The sequence below is a fragment of the Coregonus lavaretus genome, assembly GCF_964263955.1.
Source record: "Coregonus lavaretus genome assembly, chromosome: 25".
NCBI lineage: Eukaryota > Metazoa > Chordata > Actinopteri > Salmoniformes > Salmonidae > Coregonus > Coregonus lavaretus.
Window position 1 is genome coordinate 45,490,429 of NC_140012.1, and position 25,952 is coordinate 45,516,380.

Here is a 25,952-nt window from a genome sequence, read left to right on the forward strand (position 1 = left end):
TAACCACACTATAGGGACCACCCCAACCGTACCCTTTATAACCACACTATAGGGACCATCCCAACCGTACCCTTTAAAACCACACTATAGGGACCACCCCAACCGTACCCTATATAACCACATTATAGGGACCACCCCAACTGTACCCTTTATAACCACACTATAGGGACCACCCAAACCGTACCCTTTATAACCACACTATAGGGACCACCCCAACCGTACCCTATATAACAACACTATAGGGACCATCCCAACCGTACCCTTTATAACCACACTATAGGGACCACCCCAACCGTACCCTTTATAACCACAATATAGGGACCACCCCAACCGTACCCTTTATAACCACACTATAGGGACCACCCCAACCGTACCCTTTATAACCACACTATAGGGACCACCCCAACCGTACCCTTTATAACCACACTATAGGGACCACCCCAACCGTACCCCATATAACCACACTATAGGGACCACCCCAATCGTACCCTTTATAACCACACTATAGGGACCATCCCAACCGTACCCTTTATAACCACACTATAGGGACCACCCCAACCGTACCCTTTATAACCACACTATAAGGACCACCCCAACCGTACCCTATATAACCACACTATAGGGACCATCCCAACCGTACCCTTTATAACCACACTATAGGGACCATCCCAACCGTACCCTTTATAACCACACTATAGGGACCACCCCAACCGTACCCTTTATAACCACACTATAAGGACCACCCCAACCGTACCCTTTATAACCACATTCACACTATAGGGACCATCCCAACCGTACCCTTTATAACCACACTATAGGGACCACCCCAACCGTACCCTTTATAACCACACTATAGGGAATAACGCAACCGTACCCTTTATAATCACATTAACACTATAGGGACCACCCCAACCGTACCCTTTATAACCACACTATAAGGACCACCCCAACCGCACCCTTTATAACCACACTATAGGGACCATCCCAACCGTACCCTTTAAAACCACACTATAGGGACCACCCCAACCGTACCCTATATAACCACATTATAGGGACCACCCCAACTGTACCCTTTATAACCACACTATAGGGACCACCCAAACCGTACCCTTTATAACCACAATATAGGGACCACCCCAACCGTACCCTATATAACAACACTATAGGGACCATCCCAACCGTACCCTTTATAACCACACTATAGGGACCACCCCAACCGTACCCTTTATAACCACAATATAGGGACCACCCCAACCGTACCCTTTATAACCACACTATAGGGACCACCCCAACCGTACCCTTTATAACCACACTATAGGGACCACCCCAACCGTACCCTTTATAACCACACTATAGGGACCACCCCAACCGTACCCTTTATAACCACACTATAGGGACCACCCCAACCGTACCCTATATAACCACACTATAGGGACCACCCCAATCGTACCCTTTATAACCACACTATAGGGACCATCCCAACCGTACCCTTTATAACCACACTATAGGGACCACCCCAACCGTACCCTTTATAACCACACTATAAGGACCACCCCAACCGTACCCTTTATAACCACACTATAGGGACCACCCCAACCGTACCCTTTATAACCACACTATAAGGACCACCCCAACCGTACCCTTTATAACCACATTCACACTATAGGGACCATCCCAACCGTACTCTTTATAACCACACTATAGGGACCACCCCAACCGTACCCTTTATAACCACATTCACACTATAGGGACCACCCCAACCGTACCCTTTATAACCACACTATAGGGACCACCCCAACCGTACCCATTATAACCACACTATAGGGACCATCCCAACCGTACCCTTTATAACCACACTATAGGGACCACCCCAACCGTACCCTTTATAACTACACTATAAGGACCACCCCAACCGTACCCTTTATAACCACACTATAGGGACCATCCCAACCGTACCCTTTATAACCACAAAATAGGCACCATCCCAACCGTACCCTTTATAACCACACTATAGGGACCACCCCAACCGTACCCTTTATAACCACACTATAGGGACCACCCCAACCGTACCCTTTATAACCACACTATAAGGACCACCCAACCGTACCCTTTATAACCACACTATAGGGACCATCCCAACCGTACCCTTTATAACCACACTATAGGGACCACCCCAACCGTACCCTTTATAACCACACTATAGGGACCACCCCAACCGTACCCTTTATAACCACACTATAAGGACCACCCAACCGTACCCTTTATAACCACACTATAGGGACCATCCCAACCGTACCCTTTATAACCACACTATAGGGACCATCCCAACCGTACCCTTTATAACCACACTATAGGGACCACCCCAACCGTACCCTTTATAACCACACTATAGGGACCACCCCAACCGTACCCATTATAACCACACTATAGGGACCATCCCAACCGTACCCTTTATAACCACACTATAGGGACCACCCCAACCGTACCCTTTATAACTACACTATAAGGACCACCCAAACCGTACCCTTTATAACCACACTATAGGCACCATCCCAACCGTACCCTTTATAACCACACTATAGGGACCACCCCAACCGTACCCTTTATAACCACACTATAGGGACCACCCCAACCGTACCCTTTATAACCACACTATAGGGACCACCCCAACCGAACCCTTTATAACCACACTATAGGGACCACCCCAACCGTACCCTTTATAACCACACTATAGGGACCACCCCAACCGTACCCTTTATAACCACACTATAAGGACCACCCCAACCGTACCCTTTATAACCACACTATAGGGACCATCCCAACCGTACCCCATATAACCACACTATAGGGACCACCCCAATCGTACCCTTTATAACCACACTATAGGGACCATCCCAACCGTACCCTTTATAACCACACTATAGGGACCACCCCAACCGTACCCTTTATAACCACACTATAAGGACCACCCCAACCGTACCCTTTATAACCACACTATAGGGACCATCCCAACCGTACCCTTTATAACCACACTATAGGGACCATCCCAACCGTACCCTTTATAACCACACTATAGGGACCACCCCAACCGTACCCTTTATAACCACACTATAAGGACCACCCCAACCGTACCCTTTATAACCACATTCACACTATAGGGACCATCCCAACCGTACCCTTTATAACCACACTATAGGGACCACCCCAACCGTACCCTTTATAACCACACTATAGGGAATAACGCAACCGTACCCTTTATAATCACATTAACACTATAGGGACCACCCCAACCGTACCCTTTATAACCACACTATAAGGACCACCCCAACCGCACCCTTTATAACCACACTATAGGGACCATCCCAACCGTACCCTTTAAAACCACACTATAGGGACCACCCCAACCGTACCCTATATAACCACATTATAGGGACCACCCCAACTGTACCCTTTATAACCACACTATAGGGACCACCCAAACCGTACCCTTTATAACCACAATATAGGGACCACCCCAACCGTACCCTATATAACAACACTATAGGGACCATCCCAACCGTACCCTTTATAACCACACTATAGGGACCACCCCAACCGTACCCTTTATAACCACAATATAGGGACCACCCCAACCGTACCCTTTATAACCACACTATAGGGACCACCCCAACCGTACCCTTTATAACCACACTATAGGGACCACCCCAACCGTACCCTTTATAACCACACTATAGGGACCACCCCAACCGTACCCTTTATAACCACACTATAGGGACCACCCCAACCGTACCCTATATAACCACACTATAGGGACCACCCCAATCGTACCCTTTATAACCACACTATAGGGACCATCCCAACCGTACCCTTTATAACCACACTATAGGGACCACCCCAACCGTACCCTTTATAACCACACTATAAGGACCACCCCAACCGTACCCTTTATAACCACACTATAGGGACCACCCCAACCGTACCCTTTATAACCACACTATAAGGACCACCCCAACCGTACCCTTTATAACCACATTCACACTATAGGGACCATCCCAACCGTACTCTTTATAACCACACTATAGGGACCACCCCAACCGTACCCTTTATAACCACATTCACACTATAGGGACCACCCCAACCGTACCCTTTATAACCACACTATAGGGACCACCCCAACCGTACCCATTATAACCACACTATAGGGACCATCCCAACCGTACCCTTTATAACCACACTATAGGGACCACCCCAACCGTACCCTTTATAACTACACTATAAGGACCACCCCAACCGTACCCTTTATAACCACACTATAGGGACCATCCCAACCGTACCCTTTATAACCACAAAATAGGCACCATCCCAACCGTACCCTTTATAACCACACTATAGGGACCACCCCAACCGTACCCTTTATAACCACACTATAGGGACCACCCCAACCGTACCCTTTATAACCACACTATAAGGACCACCCAACCGTACCCTTTATAACCACACTATAGGGACCATCCCAACCGTACCCTTTATAACCACACTATAGGGACCACCCCAACCGTACCCTTTATAACCACACTATAGGGACCACCCCAACCGTACCCTTTATAACCACACTATAAGGACCACCCAACCGTACCCTTTATAACCACACTATAGGGACCATCCCAACCGTACCCTTTATAACCACACTATAGGGACCATCCCAACCGTACCCTTTATAACCACACTATAGGGACCACCCCAACCGTACCCTTTATAACCACACTATAGGGACCACCCCAACCGTACCCATTATAACCACACTATAGGGACCATCCCAACCGTACCCTTTATAACCACACTATAGGGACCACCCCAACCGTACCCTTTATAACTACACTATAAGGACCACCCAAACCGTACCCTTTATAACCACACTATAGGCACCATCCCAACCGTACCCTTTATAACCACACTATAGGGACCACCCCAACCGTACCCTTTATAACCACACTATAGGGACCACCCCAACCGTACCCTTTATAACCACACTATAGGGACCACCCCAACCGAACCCTTTATAACCACACTATAGGGACCACCCCAACCGTACCCTTTATAACCACACTATAGGGACCACCCCAACCGTACCCTTTATAACCACACTATAAGGACCACCCCAACCGTACCCTTTATAACCACACTATAGGGACCATCCCAACCGTACCCTTTATAACCACACTATAGGGACCATCCCAACCGTACCCTTTATAACCACACTATAGGGACCACCCCAACCGTACCCTTTATAACCACACTATAGGGACCACCCCAACCGTACCCTTTATAACCACACTATAGGGAATACCGCAACCGCACCCTTTATAACCACATTAACACTATAGGGAATACCCCAACCGTACCCTTTATAACCACACTATAGGGACCACCCCAACCGTACCCTTTATAACCACACTATAGGGACCATCCCAACCGTACCCTATATAACCACACTATAGGGACCACCCCAACCGTACCCTTTATAACCACATTCACACTATAGGGACCACTCCAACCGCACCCTTTTTAAACACACTATAGGGACCACCCCATCCGTACCCTTTATAACAACACTATAGGAACCATCCCAACCGTACCCTTTAAAACCACACTATAGGGACCACCCCAACCGTACCCTATATAACCACATTATAGGGACCACCCCAACTGTACCCTTTATAACCACACTATAGGGACCACCCCAACCGTACCCTTTATAACCACACTATAGGGACCATCCCAACCGTACCCTTTATAACCACACTATAGGGACCATCCCAACCGTACCCTTTATAACCACACTATAGGGACCATCCCAACCGTACCCTTTATAACCACACTATAGGGACCACCCCAACCGTACCCTTTATAACCACACTATAGGGACCACCCCAACCGTACCCTTTATAACCACACTATAGGGACCACCCCAACCGTACCCTTTATAACCACACTATAGGGACCACCCCAACCGTACCCTTTATAACCACACTATAGGGACCATCCCAACCGTACCCTATATAACCACACTATAGGGACCATCCCAACTGTACCCTATATAACCACACTATAGGGACCACCCCAACCATACCCTTTATAACCACATTCACACTATAGGGACCACTCCAACCGCACCCTTTTTAAACACACTATAGGGACCACCCCAACCGTACCCTTTATAACCACACTATAGGGACCACCCCAACCGTACCCTTTATAACCACACTATAGGGACCACCCCAACCGTACCCTTTAAAACCACACTATAGGGAGCATCCCAACCGTACCCTTTATAACCACACTATAGGGACCACCCCAACCGTACCCTTTATAACCACACTATAGGGACCACCCCAACCGTACCCTTTATAACCACACTATAGGGACCACCCCAACCGTACCCTTTATAACCACACTATAGGGACCATCCCAACCGTACCCTTTATAACCACACTATAGGGACCACCCCAACCGTACCCTTTATAACCACACTATAGGGACCACCCCAACCGTACCCTTTATAACCACACTATAGGGACCACCCCAACCGTACCCTTTATAACCACACTATAGGGACCATCCCAACCGTACCCTTTATAACCACACTATAGGGACCACCCCAATCGTACCCTTTATAACCACACTATAGGGACCATCCCAACAGTACCCTTTATAACCACACTATAGGGACCACCCCAACCGTACCCTTTATAACCACACTATAAGGACCACCCCAACCGTACCCTTTATAACCACACTATAGGGACCATCCCAACCGTACCCTTTATAACCACACTATAAGGACCACCCCAACCGTACCCTATATAACCACACTATAGGGACCATCCCAACCGTACCCTTTATAACCACACTATAGGGACCATCCCAACCGTACCCTTTATAACCACACTATAGGGACCATCCCAACCGTACCCTTTATAACCACACTATAGGGACCACCCCAACCGTACCCTTTATAACCACACTATAGGGACCATCCCAACCGTACCCTATATAACCACACTATAGGGACCACCCCAACCGTACCCTTTATAACCACATTCACACTATAGGGACCACTCCAACCGCACCCTTTTTAAACACACTATAGGGACCACCCCAACCGTACCCTTTATAACCACACTATAGGGACCACCCCAACCGTACCCTTTATAACCACACTATAGGGACCAACCCAACCGTACCCTTTATAACCACACTATAGGGACCATCCCAACCGTACCCTTTATAACCACACTATAGGGACCACCCCAACCGTACCCTTTATAACCACACTATAGGGACAACCCCAACCGTACCCTTTATAACCACACTATAGGGACCAACCCAACCGTACCCTTTATAACCACAGTATAGGGACCATCCCAACCGTACCCTTTATAACCACATTCACACTATAGGGACCATCCCAACCGTACCCTTTATAACCACACTATAGGGACCATCCCAACCGTACCCTTTATAACCACACTATAAGGACCACCCCAACCGTACCCTTTATAACCACACTATAGGGACCACCCCAACCGCACCCTTTATAACCACACTATAGGGACCACCCCAACCGTACCCTTTATAACCACACTATAGGGACCACCCCAACCGTACCCTTTATAACCACACTATAGGGACCACCCCAACCGCACCCTTTATAACCACACTATAGGGACCACCCCAACCGTACCCTTTATAACCACACTATAGGGACCACCCCAACCGTACCCTTTATAACCACACTATAGGGAATACCGAAACCGTACCCTTTATAACCACATTAACACTATAGGGACCACCCCAACCGTACCCTTTATAACCACACTATAGGGACCACCCCAACCGTACCCTTTATAACCACACTATAGGGACCATCCCAACCGTACCCATTATAACCACACTATAGGGACCATCCCAACCGTACCCTTTATAACCACACTATAGGGAATACCGAAACCGTACCCTTTATAACCACATTAACACTATAGGGACCACCCCAACCGTACCCTTTATAACCACACTATAGGGACCACCCCAACCGTACCCTTTATAACCACACTATAGGGACCATCCCAACCGTACCCTATATAACCACACTATAGGGACCATCCCAACCGTACCCTATATAACCACACTATAGGGACCACCCCAACCGTACCCTTTATAACCACACTATAGGGACCACCCCAACCGTACCCTTTATAACCACACTATAGGGACCACCCCAACCGTACCCTTTATAACCACACTATAGGGACCACTCCAACCGCACCCTTTTTAAACACACTATAGGGACCACCCCAACCGTACCCTTTATAACCACACTATAGGGACCACCCCAACCGTACCCTTTATAACCACACTATAAGGACCACCCCAACCGTACCCTTTATAACCACACTATAGGGACCATCCCAACCGTACCCTATATAACCACACTATAGGGACCATCCCAACCGTACCCTTTATAACCACACTATAGGGACCGCCCCAACCGTACCCTTTATAACCACACTATAAGGACCACCCAACCGTACCCTTTATAACCACACTATAAGGACCACCCCAACCGTACCCTTTATAACCACATTCACAATATAGGGACCATCCCAACCGTACCCTTTATAACCACACTATAGGGACCATCCCAACCGTACCCTATATAACCACACTATAGGGACCACCCCAACCGTACCCTTTATAACCACATTCACACTATAGGGACCACTCCAACCGCACCCTTTTTAAACACACTATAGGGACCACCCCAACCGTACCCTTTATAACAACACTATAGGAACCATCCCAACCGTACCCTTTAAAACCACACTATAGGGACCACCCCAACCGTACCCTTTATAACCACACTATAGGGACCATCCCAACCGTACCCTTTATAACCACACTATAGGGACCACCCCAACCGTACCCTTTATAACCACACTATAGGGACCACCCCAACCGTACCCTTTATAACCACACTATAGGGACCACCCCAACCGTACCCTTTATAACCACACTATAGGGACCAACCCAACCGTACCCTTTATAACCACACTATAGGGACCACCCCAACCGTACCCTTTATAACCACACTATAGGGACCACCCCAACCGTACCCTTTATAACCACACTATAGGGACCACCCCAACCGTACCCTTTATAACCACACTATAGGGACCACCCCAACCGTACCCTTTATAACCACACTATAGGGACCACCCCAACCGTACCCTTTATAACCACACTATAGGGAATACCGCAACCGTACCCTTTATAACCACATTAACACTATAGGGACCACCCCAACCGTACCCTTTATAACCACACTATAGGGACCATCCCAACCGTACCCTATATAACCACACTATAGGGACCATCCCAACCGTACCCTATATAACCACACTATAGGGACCACCCCAACCGTACCCTTTATAACCACACTATAGGGACCACCCCAACCGTACCCTTTATAACCACACTATAGGGACCACCCCAACCGTACCCTTTATAACCACACTATAGGGACCACCCCAACCGTACCCTTTATAACCACACTATAGGGACCACCCCAACCGTACCCTTTATAACCACACTATAGGGACCACCCCAACCGTACCCTTTATAACCACACTATAGGGACCACCCCAACCGTACCCTATATAACCACACTATAGGGACCATCCCAACCGTACCCTTTATAACCACACTATAGGGACCACCCCAACCGTACCCTTTATAACCACACTATAGGGACCACCCCAACCGTACCCTTTATAACCACACTATAGGGACCACCCCAACCGTACCCTTTATAACCACACTATAGGGACCACCCCAACCGTACCCTTTATAACCACATGAACACTATAGGGACCACCCCAACCGTACCCTTTATAACCACACTATAGGGACAACCCCAACCGTACCCTTTATAACCACACTATAGGGACCACCCCAACCGTACCCTTTATAACCACATTCACACTATAGGGACCACCCCAACCGTACCCTTTATAACCACACTATAGGGACCATCCCAACCGTACCCTTTATAACCACACTATAGGGACCACCCCAACCGTACCCATTATAACCACACTATAGGGACCACCCCAACCGTACCCTTTATAACCACACTATAGGGACCACCCCAACCGTACCCATTATAACCACAGTATAGGGACCACCCCAACCGTACCCTTTATAACCACACTATAGGGACCACCCCAACCGTACCCTTTATAACCACACTATAGGGACCACCCCAACCGTACCCTTTATAACCACACTATAGGGACCACCCCAACCGTACCCTATATAACCACACTATAGGGACCACCCCAACCGTACCCTTTATAACCACACTATAGGGACCACCCCAACCGTACCCTTTATAACCACACTATAGGGACCACCCCAACCGTACACTTTATAACCACACTATAGGGACCATCCCAACCGTACCCTTTATAACCACACTATAGGGAACACCCCAACCGTACCCTTTATAACCACACTATAGGGACCACCCCAACCGTACCCTTTATAACCACACTATAGGGACCACCCCAACCGTACCCTTTATAACCACACTATAGGGACCATCCCAACCGTACCCTATATAACCACACTATAGGGACCACCCCAACCGTACCCTTTATAACCACATTCACACTATAGGGACCACTCCAACCGCACCCTTTTTAAACACACTATAGGGACCACCCCAACCGTACCCTTTATAACCACACTATAGGGACCATCCCAACCGTACCCTTTAAAACCACACTATAGGGACCACCCCAACCGTACCCTATATAACCACATTATAGGGACCACCCCAACTGTACCCTTTATAACCACACTATAGGGACCACCCAAACCGTACCCTTTATAACCACACTATAGGGACCACCCCAACCGTACCCTATATAACAACACTATAGGGACCATCCCAACCGTACCCTTTATAATGGTCCTCTGTAGCTCAGCTGGTAGAGCACGGCGCTTGTAACGCCAAGGTAGTGGGTTCGATCCCCGGGACCACCCATACACAAAAAAAATGTATGCACGCATGACTGTAAGTCGCTTTGGATAAAAGCGTCTGCTAAATGGCATATTATTATAACCACACTATAGGGACCACCCCAACCGTACCCTTTATAACCACACTATAGGGACCACCCCAACCGTACCCTTTATAACCACACTATAGGGACCACCCCAACCGTACCCTTTATAACCACACTATAGGGACCACCCCAACCGTACCCTTTATAACCACACTATAGGGACCATCCCAACCGTACCCTTTATAACCACACTATAGGGACCATCCCAACCGTACCCTTTATAACCACACTATAGGGACCACCCCAACCGTACCCTTTATAACCACACTATAGGGACCACCCCAACCGTACCCTTTATAACCACACTATAGGGACCACCCCAACCGTACCCTTTATAACCACACTATAGGGACCACCCCAACCGTACCCTTTATAACCACACTATAGGGACCACCCCAACCGTACCCTTTATAACCACACTATAGGGACCACCCCAACCGTACCCTTTATAACCACACTATAGGGACCATCCCAACCGTACCCTTTATAACCACACTATAGGGACCATCCCAACCGTACCCTTTATAACCACACTATAGGGACCACCCCAACCGTACCCTTTATAACCACACTATAGGGACCACCCCAACCGTACCCTTTATAACCACACTATAGGGACCACCCCAACCGTACCCTTTATAACCACACTATAGGGACCACCCCAACCGTACCCTTTATAACCACACTATAGGGACCACCCCAACCGTAACCTTTATAACCACACTATAGGGACCACCCCAACCGTACCCTTTATAACCACACTATAGGGACCACCCCAACCGTACCCTTTATAACCACAGTATAGGGACCACCCCAACCGTACCCTTTATAACCACACTATAGGGACCACCTCAACCGTACCCTTTATAACCACACTATAGGGACCATCCCAACCGTACCCTTTATAACCACATTCACACTATAGGGACCACCCCAACCGTACCCTTTATAACCACACTATAGGGAATACCGCAACCGCACCCTTTATAACCACATTAACACTATAGGGACCACCCCAACCGTACCCTTTATAACCACACTATAGGGACCACCCCAACCGTACCCTTTATAACCACACTATAGGGACCATCCCAACCGTACCCTATATAACCACACTATAGGGACCACCCCAACCGTACCCTTTATAACCACATTCACACTATAGGGACCACTCCAACCGCACCCTTTTTAAACACACTATATGGACCACCCCAACCGTACCCTTTATAACAACACTATAGGAACCATCCCAACCGTACCCTTTAAAACCACACTATAGGGACCACCCCAACCGTACCCTATATAACCACATTATAGGGACCACCCCAACTGTACCCTTTATAACCACACTATAGGGACCACACCAACCGTACCCTTTATAACCACACTATAGGGACCATCCCAACCGTACCCTTTATAACCACACTATAGGGACCACCCCAACCGTACCCTTTATAACCACACTATAGGGACCACCCCAACCGTACCCTTTATAACCACACTATAGGGACCACCCCAACCGTACCCTATATAACCACACTATAGGGACCACCCCAACCGTACCCTTTATAACCACACTATAGGGACCACCCCAACCATACCCTTTATAACCACATTCACACTATAGGGACCACCCCAAACGTACCCTTTATAACCACACTATAGGGACCACCCCAACCGTACCCTTTATAACCACACTATAGGGACCACCCCAACCGTACCCTTTATAACCACACTATAGGGACCACCCCAAATGTACCCTTTATAACCACACTATAGGGACCACCCCAACCGTACCCTTTATAACCACACTATAGGGACCATCCCAACCGTACCCTTTATAACCACACTATAGGGACCACCCCAACCGTACCCTTTATAACCACACTATAGGGACCACCCCAACCGTACCCTTTATAACCACACTATAGGGACGACCCCAACCGTACCCTTTATAACCACACTATAGGGACCATCCCAACCGTACCCTTTATAACCACACTATAGGGACCACCCCAACCGTACCCTTTCTAACCACACTATAGGGACCACCCCAACCGTACCCTTTATAACCACATTCACACTATAGGGACCACCCCAACCGTACCCTTTATAACCACACTATAGGGACCATCCCAACCGTACCCTTTATAACCACACTATAGGGACCAACCCAACCGTACCCTTTATAACCACATTAACACTATAGGGACCACCCCAACCGTACCCTTTATAACCACACTATAGGGACCACCCCAACCGTACCCTTTATAACCACACTATAGGGACCATCCCAACCGTACCCTTTATAACCACACTATAGGGACCACCCCAACCGTACCCTTTATAACCACATGAACACTATAGGGACCACCCCAACCGTACCCTTTATAACCACACTATAGGGACCACCCCAACCGTACCCTTTATAACCACACTATAGGGACCACCCCAACCGTACCCTTTATAACCACACTGTAGGGACCACCCCAACCGTACCCTTTATAACCACACTATAGGGACCACCCCAACCGTACCCTTCTGCCTCACATGGTCCTTTCCAGTGTGATTCCAGCAGCTATGGTGGATGTGTAACCAGCCCAGTTCATCTCAGATTGGCTTGGTTTGGCCATATAGTGGGAACCAGGCTTAAATGACCTTTCAGAGTGACTCAGGGATACAGATAAAAGTTGTATTATTCTAAAACGCTTAGGGCAATCCACTTACAGTTGTCCCGTCTCTAGACAGACGGACGGACAAACGAAGGACAGAAACTTTAGTTAACACTTTAAAATGTTATTATCGTGTTACTGATCGACCCAGTTCTCTATTTAGGCCACTAGATAACTCTGATAACGAGGGACTGGGTTTGATCAGATGGATAATACTTATAGAGAGGGACACAGCCATTTAAATGTGTTTTAGAAGAGGATAAATAGGCTGTATAATAATGGTGGTCAGATGATCGATAGAGAGGTGATAGGTCATTTACCCAGAGGGCTGTGTGTCCTGCTAATCTTACCTGACGTTCCAGCCACAGTAGTGAACCAGGTAGAGTACCTCTCCCCCCTCCACGTCAGCCTCTTTCACAGTGGCCTGGTACGTCTTCAGGCTGCGACCGCGCCCATACCTCACCTGCACCTTCATCCCCGGGGGGTAACACTCAAACTCCTCCCCTTCCTCCCCCAGATCCTCATCACCACCATCGCCCTCCTGACTGCAGCTCTCATCCCTGAAATCAATGAAACACAGTTCAGCTTCCTGGTCCTAGGCTTCCCATAATGCACCATAACCACAACCCCCACACCCACCCAAAACCCACGTTCACTACCTGGCACTAGGTGGTCCAACCCCACTCCCCTGGCCCTTGTTAACAACCAACCTCCTAGCCACTACTATTAAATAACCCCCCTAGCCTCCAAGCCACTACTATTAAATAACCCCCCCTAGCCTCCCCAACCTCCAAGCCACTACTATTAAATAACCCCCCCCTAGCCTCCCCAACCTCCAAGCCACTACTATTAAATAACCCCCCCTAGCCTCCCCAGCCTCCAAACCACTACTATTAAATACCCCCCCCTAGCCTCCCCAACCTCCAAGCCACTACTATTAAATAACCCCCCTAGCCTCCCCAACCTCCAAGCCACTACTATTAAATAACCCCCCTAGCCTCCCCAATCTCCAAACCACTACTATTAAATAACCCCCCCTAGCCTCCCCAACCTCCAAACCACTACTATTAAATAACCCCCCCTAGCCTCCCCAACCTCCAAGCCACTACTATTAAATAACCCCCCTAGCCTCCCCAATCTCCAAACCACTACTATTAAATAACCCCCCCTAGCCTCCCCAACCTACAAACCACTACTATTAAATAACCCCCCCTAGCCTCCCCAACCTCCAAGCCACTACTATTAAATAACCCCCCCTAGCCTCCCCAATCTCCAAACCACTACTATTAAATAACCCCCCCCTAGCCTCCCCAACCTCCAAGCCACTACTATTAAATAACCCCCCCCCCTTGCCTCCCCAACCTCCAAGCCACTACTATTAAATAACCCCCCTAGCCTCCAAACCACTACTATTAAATAACCCCCCCTAGCCTCCCCAACCTCCAAACCACTACTATTAAATAACCCCCCCCCCTAGCCTCCCCAACCTCCAAACAACTACTATTAAATAACCCCCCCCCTAGCCTCCCCAACCTACAAACCACTACTATTAAATAACCCCCCCCTAGCCTCCCCAACCTCCAAACCACTACTATTAAATAACCCCCCCCTAGCCTCCCCAACCTCTAAGCCACTACTATTAAATAACCCCCCCTAGCCTCCCCAACCTCTAAGCCACTACTATTAAATAACCCCCCCTAGCCTCCAAGCCACTACTATTAAATAACCCCCCCTAGCCTCCCCAACCTCCAAGCCACTACTATTAAATAACCCCCCCTAGCCTCCCCAACCTCCAAGCCACTACTATTAAATAACCCCCCCTAGCCTCCAAGCCACTACTATTAAATAACCCCCCCAGCCTGCCCAACCTCCAAACCACTACTATTAAATAACCCCCCCTAGCCTCCCCAACCTACAAACCACTACTATTAAATAACCCCCCCTAGCCTCCCCAACCTCCAAACCACTACTATTAAATACCCCCCCCTAGCCTCCCCAACCTCTAAGCCACTACTATTAAATAACCCCCCCTAGCCTCCCCAACCTCTAAGCCACTACTATTAAATAACCCCCCCTAGCCTCCAAGCCACTACTATTAAATAACCACCCCTAGCCTCCAAGCCACTACTATTAAATAACCCCCCCTAGCCTCCTCAACCTCCAAGCCACTACTATTAAATAACCCCCCCAGCCTCCCCAACCTCTAAGCCACTACTATTAAATAACCCCCCAAGCCTCCAACCTCCAAACCACTACTATTAAATAACCCCCCCTAGCCTCCCCAACCTCCAAGCCACTACTATTAAATAACCCCCCCTAGCCTCCCCAACCTACAAACCACTACTATTAAATAACCCCCCTAGCCTCCCCAACCTCCAAGCCACTACTATTAAATAACCCCCCTAGCCTCCCCAACCTCCAAGCCACTACTATTAAATAACCCCCCTAGCCTCCCCAACCTCCAAGCCACTACTATTAAATAACCCCCCTAGCCTCCAAGCCACTACTATTAAATAACCCACCTAGCCTCCCCAACCTCTAAGCCACTACTATTAAATAACCCCCCAAGCCTCCAAACCACACCTATTAAATAACCCCCCTAGCCTCCCCAACCTCTAAGCCACTACTATTAAATAACCCCCCCTAGCCTCCCCAACCTACAAACCACTACTATTAAATAACCCCCCCTAGCCTCCCCAACCTAAAAACCACTACTATTAAACAACCCCCCCCCCCTAAACTCCCCAACCTCCAAGCCACTACTATTAAATAACCCCCCTAGCCTCCAAGCCACTACTATTAAATAACCCCCCCTAGCCTCCCCAACCTCTAAGCCACTACTATTAAATAACCCCCCCCTAGCCTCCCCAACCTCCATACCACTACTATTAAATAACCCCCCCTAGCCTCCCCAACCTACAAACCACTACTATTAAATAACCCCCCTAGCCTCCCCAACCTCCAAGCCACTACTATTAAATAACCCCCCAAGCCTCCAAACCACTACTATTAAATAACCCCCCTAGCCTCCCCAACCTCTAAGCCACTACTATTAAATAACCCCCCCTAGCCTCCCCAACCTACAAACCACTACTATTAAATAACCCCCCCTAGCCTCCAACCTCCAAGCCACTACTATTAAATAACCCCCCCTAGCCTCCCCAACCTACAAACCACTACTATTAAATAACCCCCCCTAGCCTCCAGCCTCCAAGCCACTACTATTAAATAACCCCCCCTAGCCTCCCCAACCTCCAATCCACTACTATTAAATAACCCCCCCTAGCCTCCCCAACCTCCAAGCCACTACTATTAAATAACCCCCCCCCTAGCCTCCCCAACCTCCTAGCCACTACTATGAAATAACCCCCCTAGCCTCCCCAACCTCCAAGCCACTACTATTAAATAACCCCCCCTAGCCTCCCCAACCTCCAAACCACTACTATTAAATAACCCCCCCTAGCCTCTGCAACCTCTAAGCCACTACTATTAAATAACCCCCCCTAGCCTCCCCAACCTCTAAGCCACTACTATTAAATAACCCCCCCTAGCCTCCAAGCCACTACTATTAAATAACCCCCCCTAGCCTCCAAGCCACTGCTATTAAATAACCCCCCCTAGCCTCCCCAACCTCCAAGCCACTACTATTAAATAACCCCCCTAGCCTCCCCAACCTCCAAGCCACTACTATTAAATAACCCCCCCCTAGCCTCCCCAACCTCCAAGCCACTACTATTAAATAACCCCCCCAACCTCCAAGCCACTACTATTAAATAACCCCCCTAGCCTCCCCAACCTCCAAGCCACTACTATTAAATAACCCCCCTAGCCTCCCCAACCTCCAAGCCACTACTATTAAATAACCCCCCTAGCCTCCCCTACCTACAAACCACTACTATAAAAAAAAAAAACCTAGCCTCCCCAACCTACAAACCACTACTATTAAATATCCCCCCCCCTAGCCTCCCCAACCTCCAAGCCACTACTATTAAATAACCCCCCTAGCCTCCAAGCCACTACTATTAAATAACCCCCCCTAGCCTCCCCAACCTCCAAGCCACTACTATTAAATAACCCCCCCTAGCCTCCCCAACCTCCAAGCCACTACTATTAAATAACCCCCCCCTAGCCTCCCCAACCTCCAAACCACTACTATTAAATAACCCCCCTAGCCTCCCCAACCTCCTAGCCACTACTATTAAATAACCCCCCCTAGCCTCCCCAACCTCCAAGCCACTACTATTAAATAACCCCCCCTAGCCTCCAAGCCACTACTATTAAATAACCCCCCCTAGCCTCCAAGCCACTACTATTAAATAACCACCCCTAGCCTCCCCAACCTCCAAGCCACTACTATTAAATAACCCCCCCTAGTCTCCCCAACCTCCAAACCACTACTATTAAATACCCCCCCCCTAGCCTCCCCAACCTCCAAACCACTACTATTAAATAACCCCCCCTAGCCTCCCCAACCTCCAAGCCACTACTATTAAATAACCCCCCTAGCCTCCCCAACCTCCAAGCCACTACTATTAAATAACCCCCCCTAGCCTCCCCAACCTACAAACCACTACTATTAAATAACCCCCCCTAGCCTCCCCAACCTCCAAACCACTACTATTAAATAACCCCCCCCCTAGCCTCCCCAACCTCCAAACCACTACTATTAAATAAACCCCCCCTAGCCTCCCCAACCTCTAAGCCACTACTATTAAATAACCCCCCCTAGCCTCCCCAACCTCTAAGCCACTACTATTAAATAACCCCCCCTAGCCTCCCCAACCTCTAAGCCACTACTATTAAATAACCCCCCCTAGCCTCCAAGCCACTACTATGAAATAACCCCCCCTAGCCTCCAAGCCACTACTATTAAATAACCCCCCCTAGCCTCCCCAACCTCCAAGCCACTACTATTAAATAACCCCCCCAGCCTCCCCAACCTCTAAGCCACTACTATTAAATAACCCCCCCAGCCTCCCCAACCTCCAAGCCACTACTATTAAATAACCCCCCTAGCCTCCAAGCCACTACTATTAAATAACCCCCCCTAGCCTCCCCAACCTCCAAGCCACTACTATTAAATAACCCCCCCCTAGCCTCCCCAACCTCCAAACCACTACTATTAAATAACCCCCCTAGCCTCCCCAACCTCCTAGCCACTACTATTAAATAACCCCCCCTAGCCTCCCCAACCTCCAAGCCACTACTATTAAATAACCCCCCCTAGCCTCCAAGCCACTACTATTAAATAACCCCCCCTAGCCTCCAAGCCACTACTATTAAATAACCACCCCTAGCCTCCCCAACCTCCAAGCCACTACTATTAAATAACCCCCCCTAGTCTCCCCAACCTCCAAACCACTACTATTAAATACCCCCCCCCTAGCCTCCCCAACCTCCAAACCACTACTATTAAATAACCCCCCCTAGCCTCCCCAACCTCCAAGCCACTACTATTAAATAACCCCCCTAGCCTCCCCAACCTCCAAGCCACTACTATTAAATAACCCCCCCTAGCCTCCCCAACCTACAAACCACTACTATTAAATAACCCCCCCTAGCCTCCCCAACCTCCAAACCACTACTATTAAATAACCCCCCCCTAGCCTCCCCAACCTCCAAACCACTACTATTAAATAAACCCCCCCCTAGCCTCCCCAACCTCTAAGCCACTACTATTAAATAACCCCCCCTAGCCTCCCCAACCTCTAAGCCACTACTATTAAATAACCCCCCCTAGCCTCCCCAACCTCTAAGCCACTACTATTAAATAACCCCCCCTAGCCTCCAAGCCACTACTATGAAATAACCCCCCCTAGCCTCCAAGCCACTACTATTAAATAACCCCCCCTAGCCTCCCCAACCTCCAAGCCACTACTATTAAATAACCCCCCCAGCCTCCCCAACCTCTAAGCCACTACTATTAAATAACCCCCCCAGCCTCCCCAACCTCCAAGCCACTACTATTAAATAACCCCCCTAGCCTCCCCAACCTCCAAACCACTACTATTAAATAACCCCCCCTAGCCTCCCCAACCTCCAAGCCACTACTATTAAATAACCCCCCTAGCCTCCAAGCAACTACTATTAAATAACCCACCCTAGCCTCCCCAACCTCCAAACCACTACTATTAAATAACCCCCCCCTAGCCTCCCCAACCTCCAAACCACTACTATTAAATAACCCCCCTAGCCTCCAAGCCACTACTATTAAATATCCCCCCCTAGCCTCCCCAACCTCCAAACCACTACTATTAAATAACCCCCCCTAGCCTCCCCAACCTCCAAACCACTACTATTAAATAACCCCCCCCTAGCCTCCCCAACCTCCAAACCACTACTATTAAATACCCCCCCTAGCCTCCAAGCCACTACTATTAAATAACCCCCCTAGCCTCCCCAACCTCCAAACCACTACTATTAAATAACCCCCCTAGCCTCCAAGCCACTACTATTAAATAACCCCCCTAAGCCTCCAACCTCCAAACCACTACTATTAAATAACCCCCCTAGCCTCCCCAACCTCCAAGCCACTACTATTAAATAACCCCCCTAGCCTCCCCAACCTCCAAACCACTACTATTAAATAACCCCCCTAGCCTCCCCAACCTCCAAGCCACTACTATTAAATAACCCCCCCTAGCCTCCCCAACCTCCAAAACACTACAATTAAATAACCCCCCTAGCCTCCAAGCCACTACTATTAAATAACCCCCCTAGCCTCCCCAACCTCCAAGCCACTACTATTAAATAACCCCCCTAGCCTCCCCAACCTCCAAACCACTACTATTAAATAACCCCCATAGCCTCCCCAACCTCTAAGCCACTACTATGAAATAACCCCCCTAGCCTCCCCAACCTCCAAGCCACTACTATTAAATAACCCCCCCCCCTAGTCTCCCTAGCCTCCAAACCACTACTATTAAATAACCCCCCTAGCCTCCCCAACCTCCAAACCACTACTATTAAATACCCCCCCCTAGCCTCCCCAACCTCCAAACCACTACTATTAAATAACCCCCCCCTAGCCTGCCCAACCTCCAAGCCACTACTATTAAATAACCCCCCCCTAGCCTCCCCAACCTCCAATCCACTACTATTAAATAACCCCCCCCCTAGCCTCCAAGCCACTACTATTAAATAACCCCCCCTAGCCTCCCCAACCTCCAAACCACTACTATTAAATAACCCCCCTAGCCTCCCCAACCTCCAAACCACTACTATTAAATAACCCCCCCTAGCCTCCGCAACCTCCAAACCACTACTATTAAATAACCCCCCCCTAGCCTCCCCAACCTCCAAACCACTACTATTAAATAACCCCCCCCCCTAGCCTCCCCAACCTCCAAACCACTACTATTAAATAACCCCCCCCATAGCCTCCCCAACCTCCAAACCACTACTATTAAATAACCCCCCCCCCTAGCCTCCCCAACCTCCAAACCACTACTATTAAATAACCCCCCCCTAGCCTCCCCAACCTCCAAACCACTACTATTAAATAACCCCCCTAGTCTCCCCAACCTCTAAGCCACTACTATTAAATACACCCCCCTAGCCTCCCCAACCTCCAAACCACTACTATTAAATAACCCCCCCCCCCTAGCCTCCCCAACCTCCAAGCCACTACTATTAAATAACCCCCCCCTAGCCTCCCCAACCTCCAATCCACTACTATTAAATAACCCCCCCCTAGCCTCCAAGCCACTACTATTAAATAACCACCCCTAGCCACCCCAACCTCCAATCCACTACTATTAAATAACCCCCCCTAGCCTCCCCAACCTCCAAACCACTACTATTAAATAACCCCCCTAGCCTCCCCAACCTCCAAACCACTACTATTAAATAACCCCCCCTAGCCTCCCCAACCTCCAAACCACTACTATTAAATAACCCTCCCTAGCCTCCCCAACCTCCAAGCCACTACTATTAAATAACCCCCCTAGCCTCCCCAACCTCCAAACCACTACTATTAAATAACCCCCCTAGCCTCCAAGCCACTACTATTAAATAACCCCCCCCTAGCCTCCCCAACCTCCAAACCACTACTATTAAATAACCCCCCCTAGCCTCCCCAACCTCCAAGCCACTACTATTAAATAACCCCCCCTAGCCTCCCCAACCTCCAAACCACTACTATTAAATAACCCCCCCTAGCCTCCCCAACCTCCAAGCCACTACTATTAAATAACCCCCCCTAGCCTCCCCAACCTCCAAGCCACTACTATTAAATAACCCCCCCCCTAGCCTCCCCAACCTCCAATCCACTACTATTAAATAACCCCCCCCTAGCCTCCAAGCCACTACTATTAAATAACCCCCCCTAGCCTCCCCAACCTCCAATCCACTACTATTAAATAACCCCCCCTAGCCTCCCCAACCTCCAAACCACTACTATTAAATAACCCCCCTAGCCTCCCCAACCTCCAAACCACTACTATTAAATAACCACCCCCTAGCCTCCCCAACCTCCAAACCACTACTATTAAATAACCCTCCCTAGCCTCCCCAACCTCCAAGCCACTACTATTAAATAACCCCCCTAGCCTCCCCAACCTCCAAGCCACTACTATTAAATAACCCCCCCCTAGCCTCCCCAACCTCCAAACCACTACTATTAAATAACCCCCCCTAGCCTCCCCAACCTCTAAGCCACTACTATTAAATAACCCCCCCTAGTCTCCCCAACCTCCAAACCACTACTATTAAATAACCCCCCCCCAGCCTCCCCAACCTCCAAGCCACTACTATTAAATAACCCCCCCCCCCCTAGCCTCCCCAACCTCCAAACCACTACTATTAAATAACCCCCCCCCCCCAGCCTCCCCAACCTCCAAGCCACTACTATTAAATAACCCCCCCTAGCCTCCCCAACCTCCAAACCACTACTATTAAATAACCCCCCCTAGCCTCCAAACCACTACTATTAAATAACCCCCCCCCTAGCCTCCCCAACCTCCAAGCCACTACTATTAAATAACCCCCCCCCCCCCTAGCCTCCCCAACCTCCAAACCACTACTATTAAATAACCCCCCCCCCAGCCTCCCCAACCTCAAAGCCACTACTATTAAATAACCCCCCCCTAGCCTCCCCAACCTCCAAACCACTATTATTAAATAACCCCCCCTAGCCTCCAAGCCACTACTATTAAATAACCCCCCTTAGCCTCCCCAACCTCCAAACCACTACTATTAAATAACCCCCCCTAGCCTCCCCAACCTCCAAACCACTACTATTAAATAACCCCCCCTAGCCTCCCCAACCTCCAAACCACTACTATTAAATAACCCCCCCTAGCCTCCCCAGCCTCCAAGCCACTACTATTAAATAACCCCCCTAGCCTCCCCAACCTCCAATCCACTACTATTAAATAACCCCCCTAGCCTCCCCAACCTCCAAACCACTACTATTAAATAACCCCCCCTAGCCTCTCCAACCTCCAAGCCACTACTATTAAATAACCCCCCCTAGCCTCTCCAACCTCCAAGCCACTACTATTAAATAACCCCCCCTAGCCTCTCCAACCTCCAAGCCACTACTATTAAATAACCCCCCTAGCCTCCCCAGCCTCCAAACCACTACTATTAAATAACCCCCTAGCCTCCAAGCCACTACTATTAAATAACCCCCCCTAGCCTCCCCAACCTCCAAACCACTACTATTAAATAACCCCCCCTAGCCTCCCCAACCTCCAAGCCACTACTATTAAATAACCCCCCCTAGCCTCCCCAACCTCCAAACCACTACTATTAAATAACCCCCCCAACCTCCAAACCACTACTATTAAATAACCCCCCCCCCAGCCTCCCCAACCTCCAAGCCACTACTATTAAATAACCCCCCCCCCCTAGCCTCCCCAACCTCCAAACCACTACTATTAAATAACCCCCCCCCCCCCAGCCTCCCCAACCTCCAAGCCACTACTATTAAATAACCCCCCCCTAGCCTCCCCAACCTCCAAACCACTACTATTAAATAACCCCCCCTAGCCTCCAAACCACTACTATTAAATAACCCCCCCCCTAGCCTCCCCAACCTCCAAGCCACTACTATTAAATAACCCCCCCCCCCCCTAGCCTCCCCAACCTCCAAACCACTACTATTAAATAACCCCCCCCCAGCCTCCCCAACCTCCAAGCCACTACTATTAAATAACCCCCCCTAGCCTCCCCAACCTCCAAACCACTATTATTAAATAACCCCCCCTAGCCTCCAAGCCACTACTATTAAATAACCCCCCTTAGCCTCCCCAACCTCCAAACCACTACTATTAAATAACCCCCCCTAGCCTCCCCAACCTCCAAACCACTACTATTAAATAACCCCCCCTAGCCTCCCCAACCTCCAAACCACTACTATTAAATAACCCCCCCTAGCCTCCCCAGCCTCCAAGCCACTACTATTAAATAACCCCCCTAGCCTCCCCAACCTCCAATCCACTACTATTAAATAACCCCCCTAGCCTCCCCAACCTCCAAACCACTACTATTAAATAACCCCCCCTAGCCTCTCCAACCTCCAAGCCACTACTATTAAATAACCCCCCCTAGCCTCTCCAACCTCCAAGCCACTACTATTAAATAACCCCCCCTAGCCTCTCCAACCTCCAAGCCACTACTATTAAATAACCCCCCTAGCCTCCCCAGCCTCCAAACCACTACTATTAAATAACCCCCTAGCCTCCAAGCCACTACTATTAAATAACCCCCCCTAGCCTCCCCAACCTCCAAACCACTACTATTAAATAACCCCCCCTAGCCTCCCCAACCTCCAAGCCACTACTATTAAATAACCCCCCCTAGCCTCCCCAACCTCCAAACCACTACTATTAAATAACCCCCCTAGCCTACAAACCACTACTATTAAATAACCCCCCTAGCCTCCCCAACCTCCAAGCCACTACTATTAAATAACCCCCCCTAGCCTCCCCAACCTCCAAGCCACTACTATTAAATAACCCCCCCCTAGCCTCCCCAACCTCCAAACCACTACTATTAAATAACCCCCCCTAGCCTCCCCAACCTCCAAACCACTACTATTAAATAACCCCCCCTAGCCTCCCCAGCCTCCAAGCCACTACTATTAAATAACCCCCCTAGCCTCCCCAACCTCCAATCCACTACTATTAAATAACCCCCCTAGCCTCCCCAACCTCCAAACCACTACTATTAAATAACCCCCCCTAGCCTCTCCAACCTCCAAGCCACTACTATTAAATAACCCCCCCTAGCCTCTCCAACCTCCAAGCCACTACTATTAAATAACCCCCCCTAGCCTCCCCAACCTCCAAACCACTACTATTAAATAACCCCCCTAGCCTCCCCAACCTCCAAGCCACTACTATTAAATAACCCCCCTAGCCTCCAAGCCACTACTATTAAATAACCCCCCCTAGCCTCCCCAACCTCCAAGCCACTACTATTAAATAACCCCCCCTAGCCTCCAAGCCACTACTATTAAATAACCCCCCTAGCCTCCAAGCCACTACTATTAAATAACCCCCCCCAGCCTCCCCAACCTCCAAACCACTACTATTAAATAACCCCCCTAGCCTCCCCAACCTCCAAGCCACTACTATTAAATAACCCCCCCCCCCTAGCCTCCCCAACCTCCAAGCCACTACTATTAAATAACCCCCCTAGCCTCCAAACCACTACTATTAAATAACCCCCCCTAGCCTCCAAGCCACTACTATTAAATAACCCCCCCTAGCCTCCAAGCCACTACTATTAAATAACCCCCCCTAGCCTCCCCAACCTCCAAGCCACTACTATTAAATAACCCCCCCAGCCTCCCCAACCTCCAAACCACTACTATTAAATAACCCCCCTAGCCTCCCCAACCTCCAAGCCACTACTATTAAATAACCCCCCCCCCCCCTAGCCTCCCCAACCTCCAAGCCACTACTATTAAATAACCCCCCCCCCCTAGCCTCCCCAACCTCCAAACCACTACTATTAAATAACCCCCCCTAGCCTCCCCAACCTCCAAATCACTACTATTAAATAACCCCCCCCCCTAGCCTCCCCAACCTCCAAACCACTACTATTAAATACCCCCCCTAGCCTCCCCAACCTCCAAACCACT

At 49.2% G+C, this 25,952-nt stretch overlaps 1 protein-coding gene across 1 annotated transcript in view; it reads right to left on the bottom strand.

Moving 5' to 3' along the window:
• LOC311100941 (AT-rich interactive domain-containing protein 4B-like) overlaps positions 1–25,952 on the bottom strand; it is a 241,961-nt gene that overhangs the window by 35,689 nt on the left and 180,320 nt on the right. Inside the window, exon 16 of the mRNA XM_084141917.1 lies at positions 14,212–14,421. Coding sequence (XP_083998043.1) covers positions 14,212–14,421 — 210 coding nt within the window. The remainder of the gene's footprint in view (positions 1–14,211; positions 14,422–25,952) is intronic.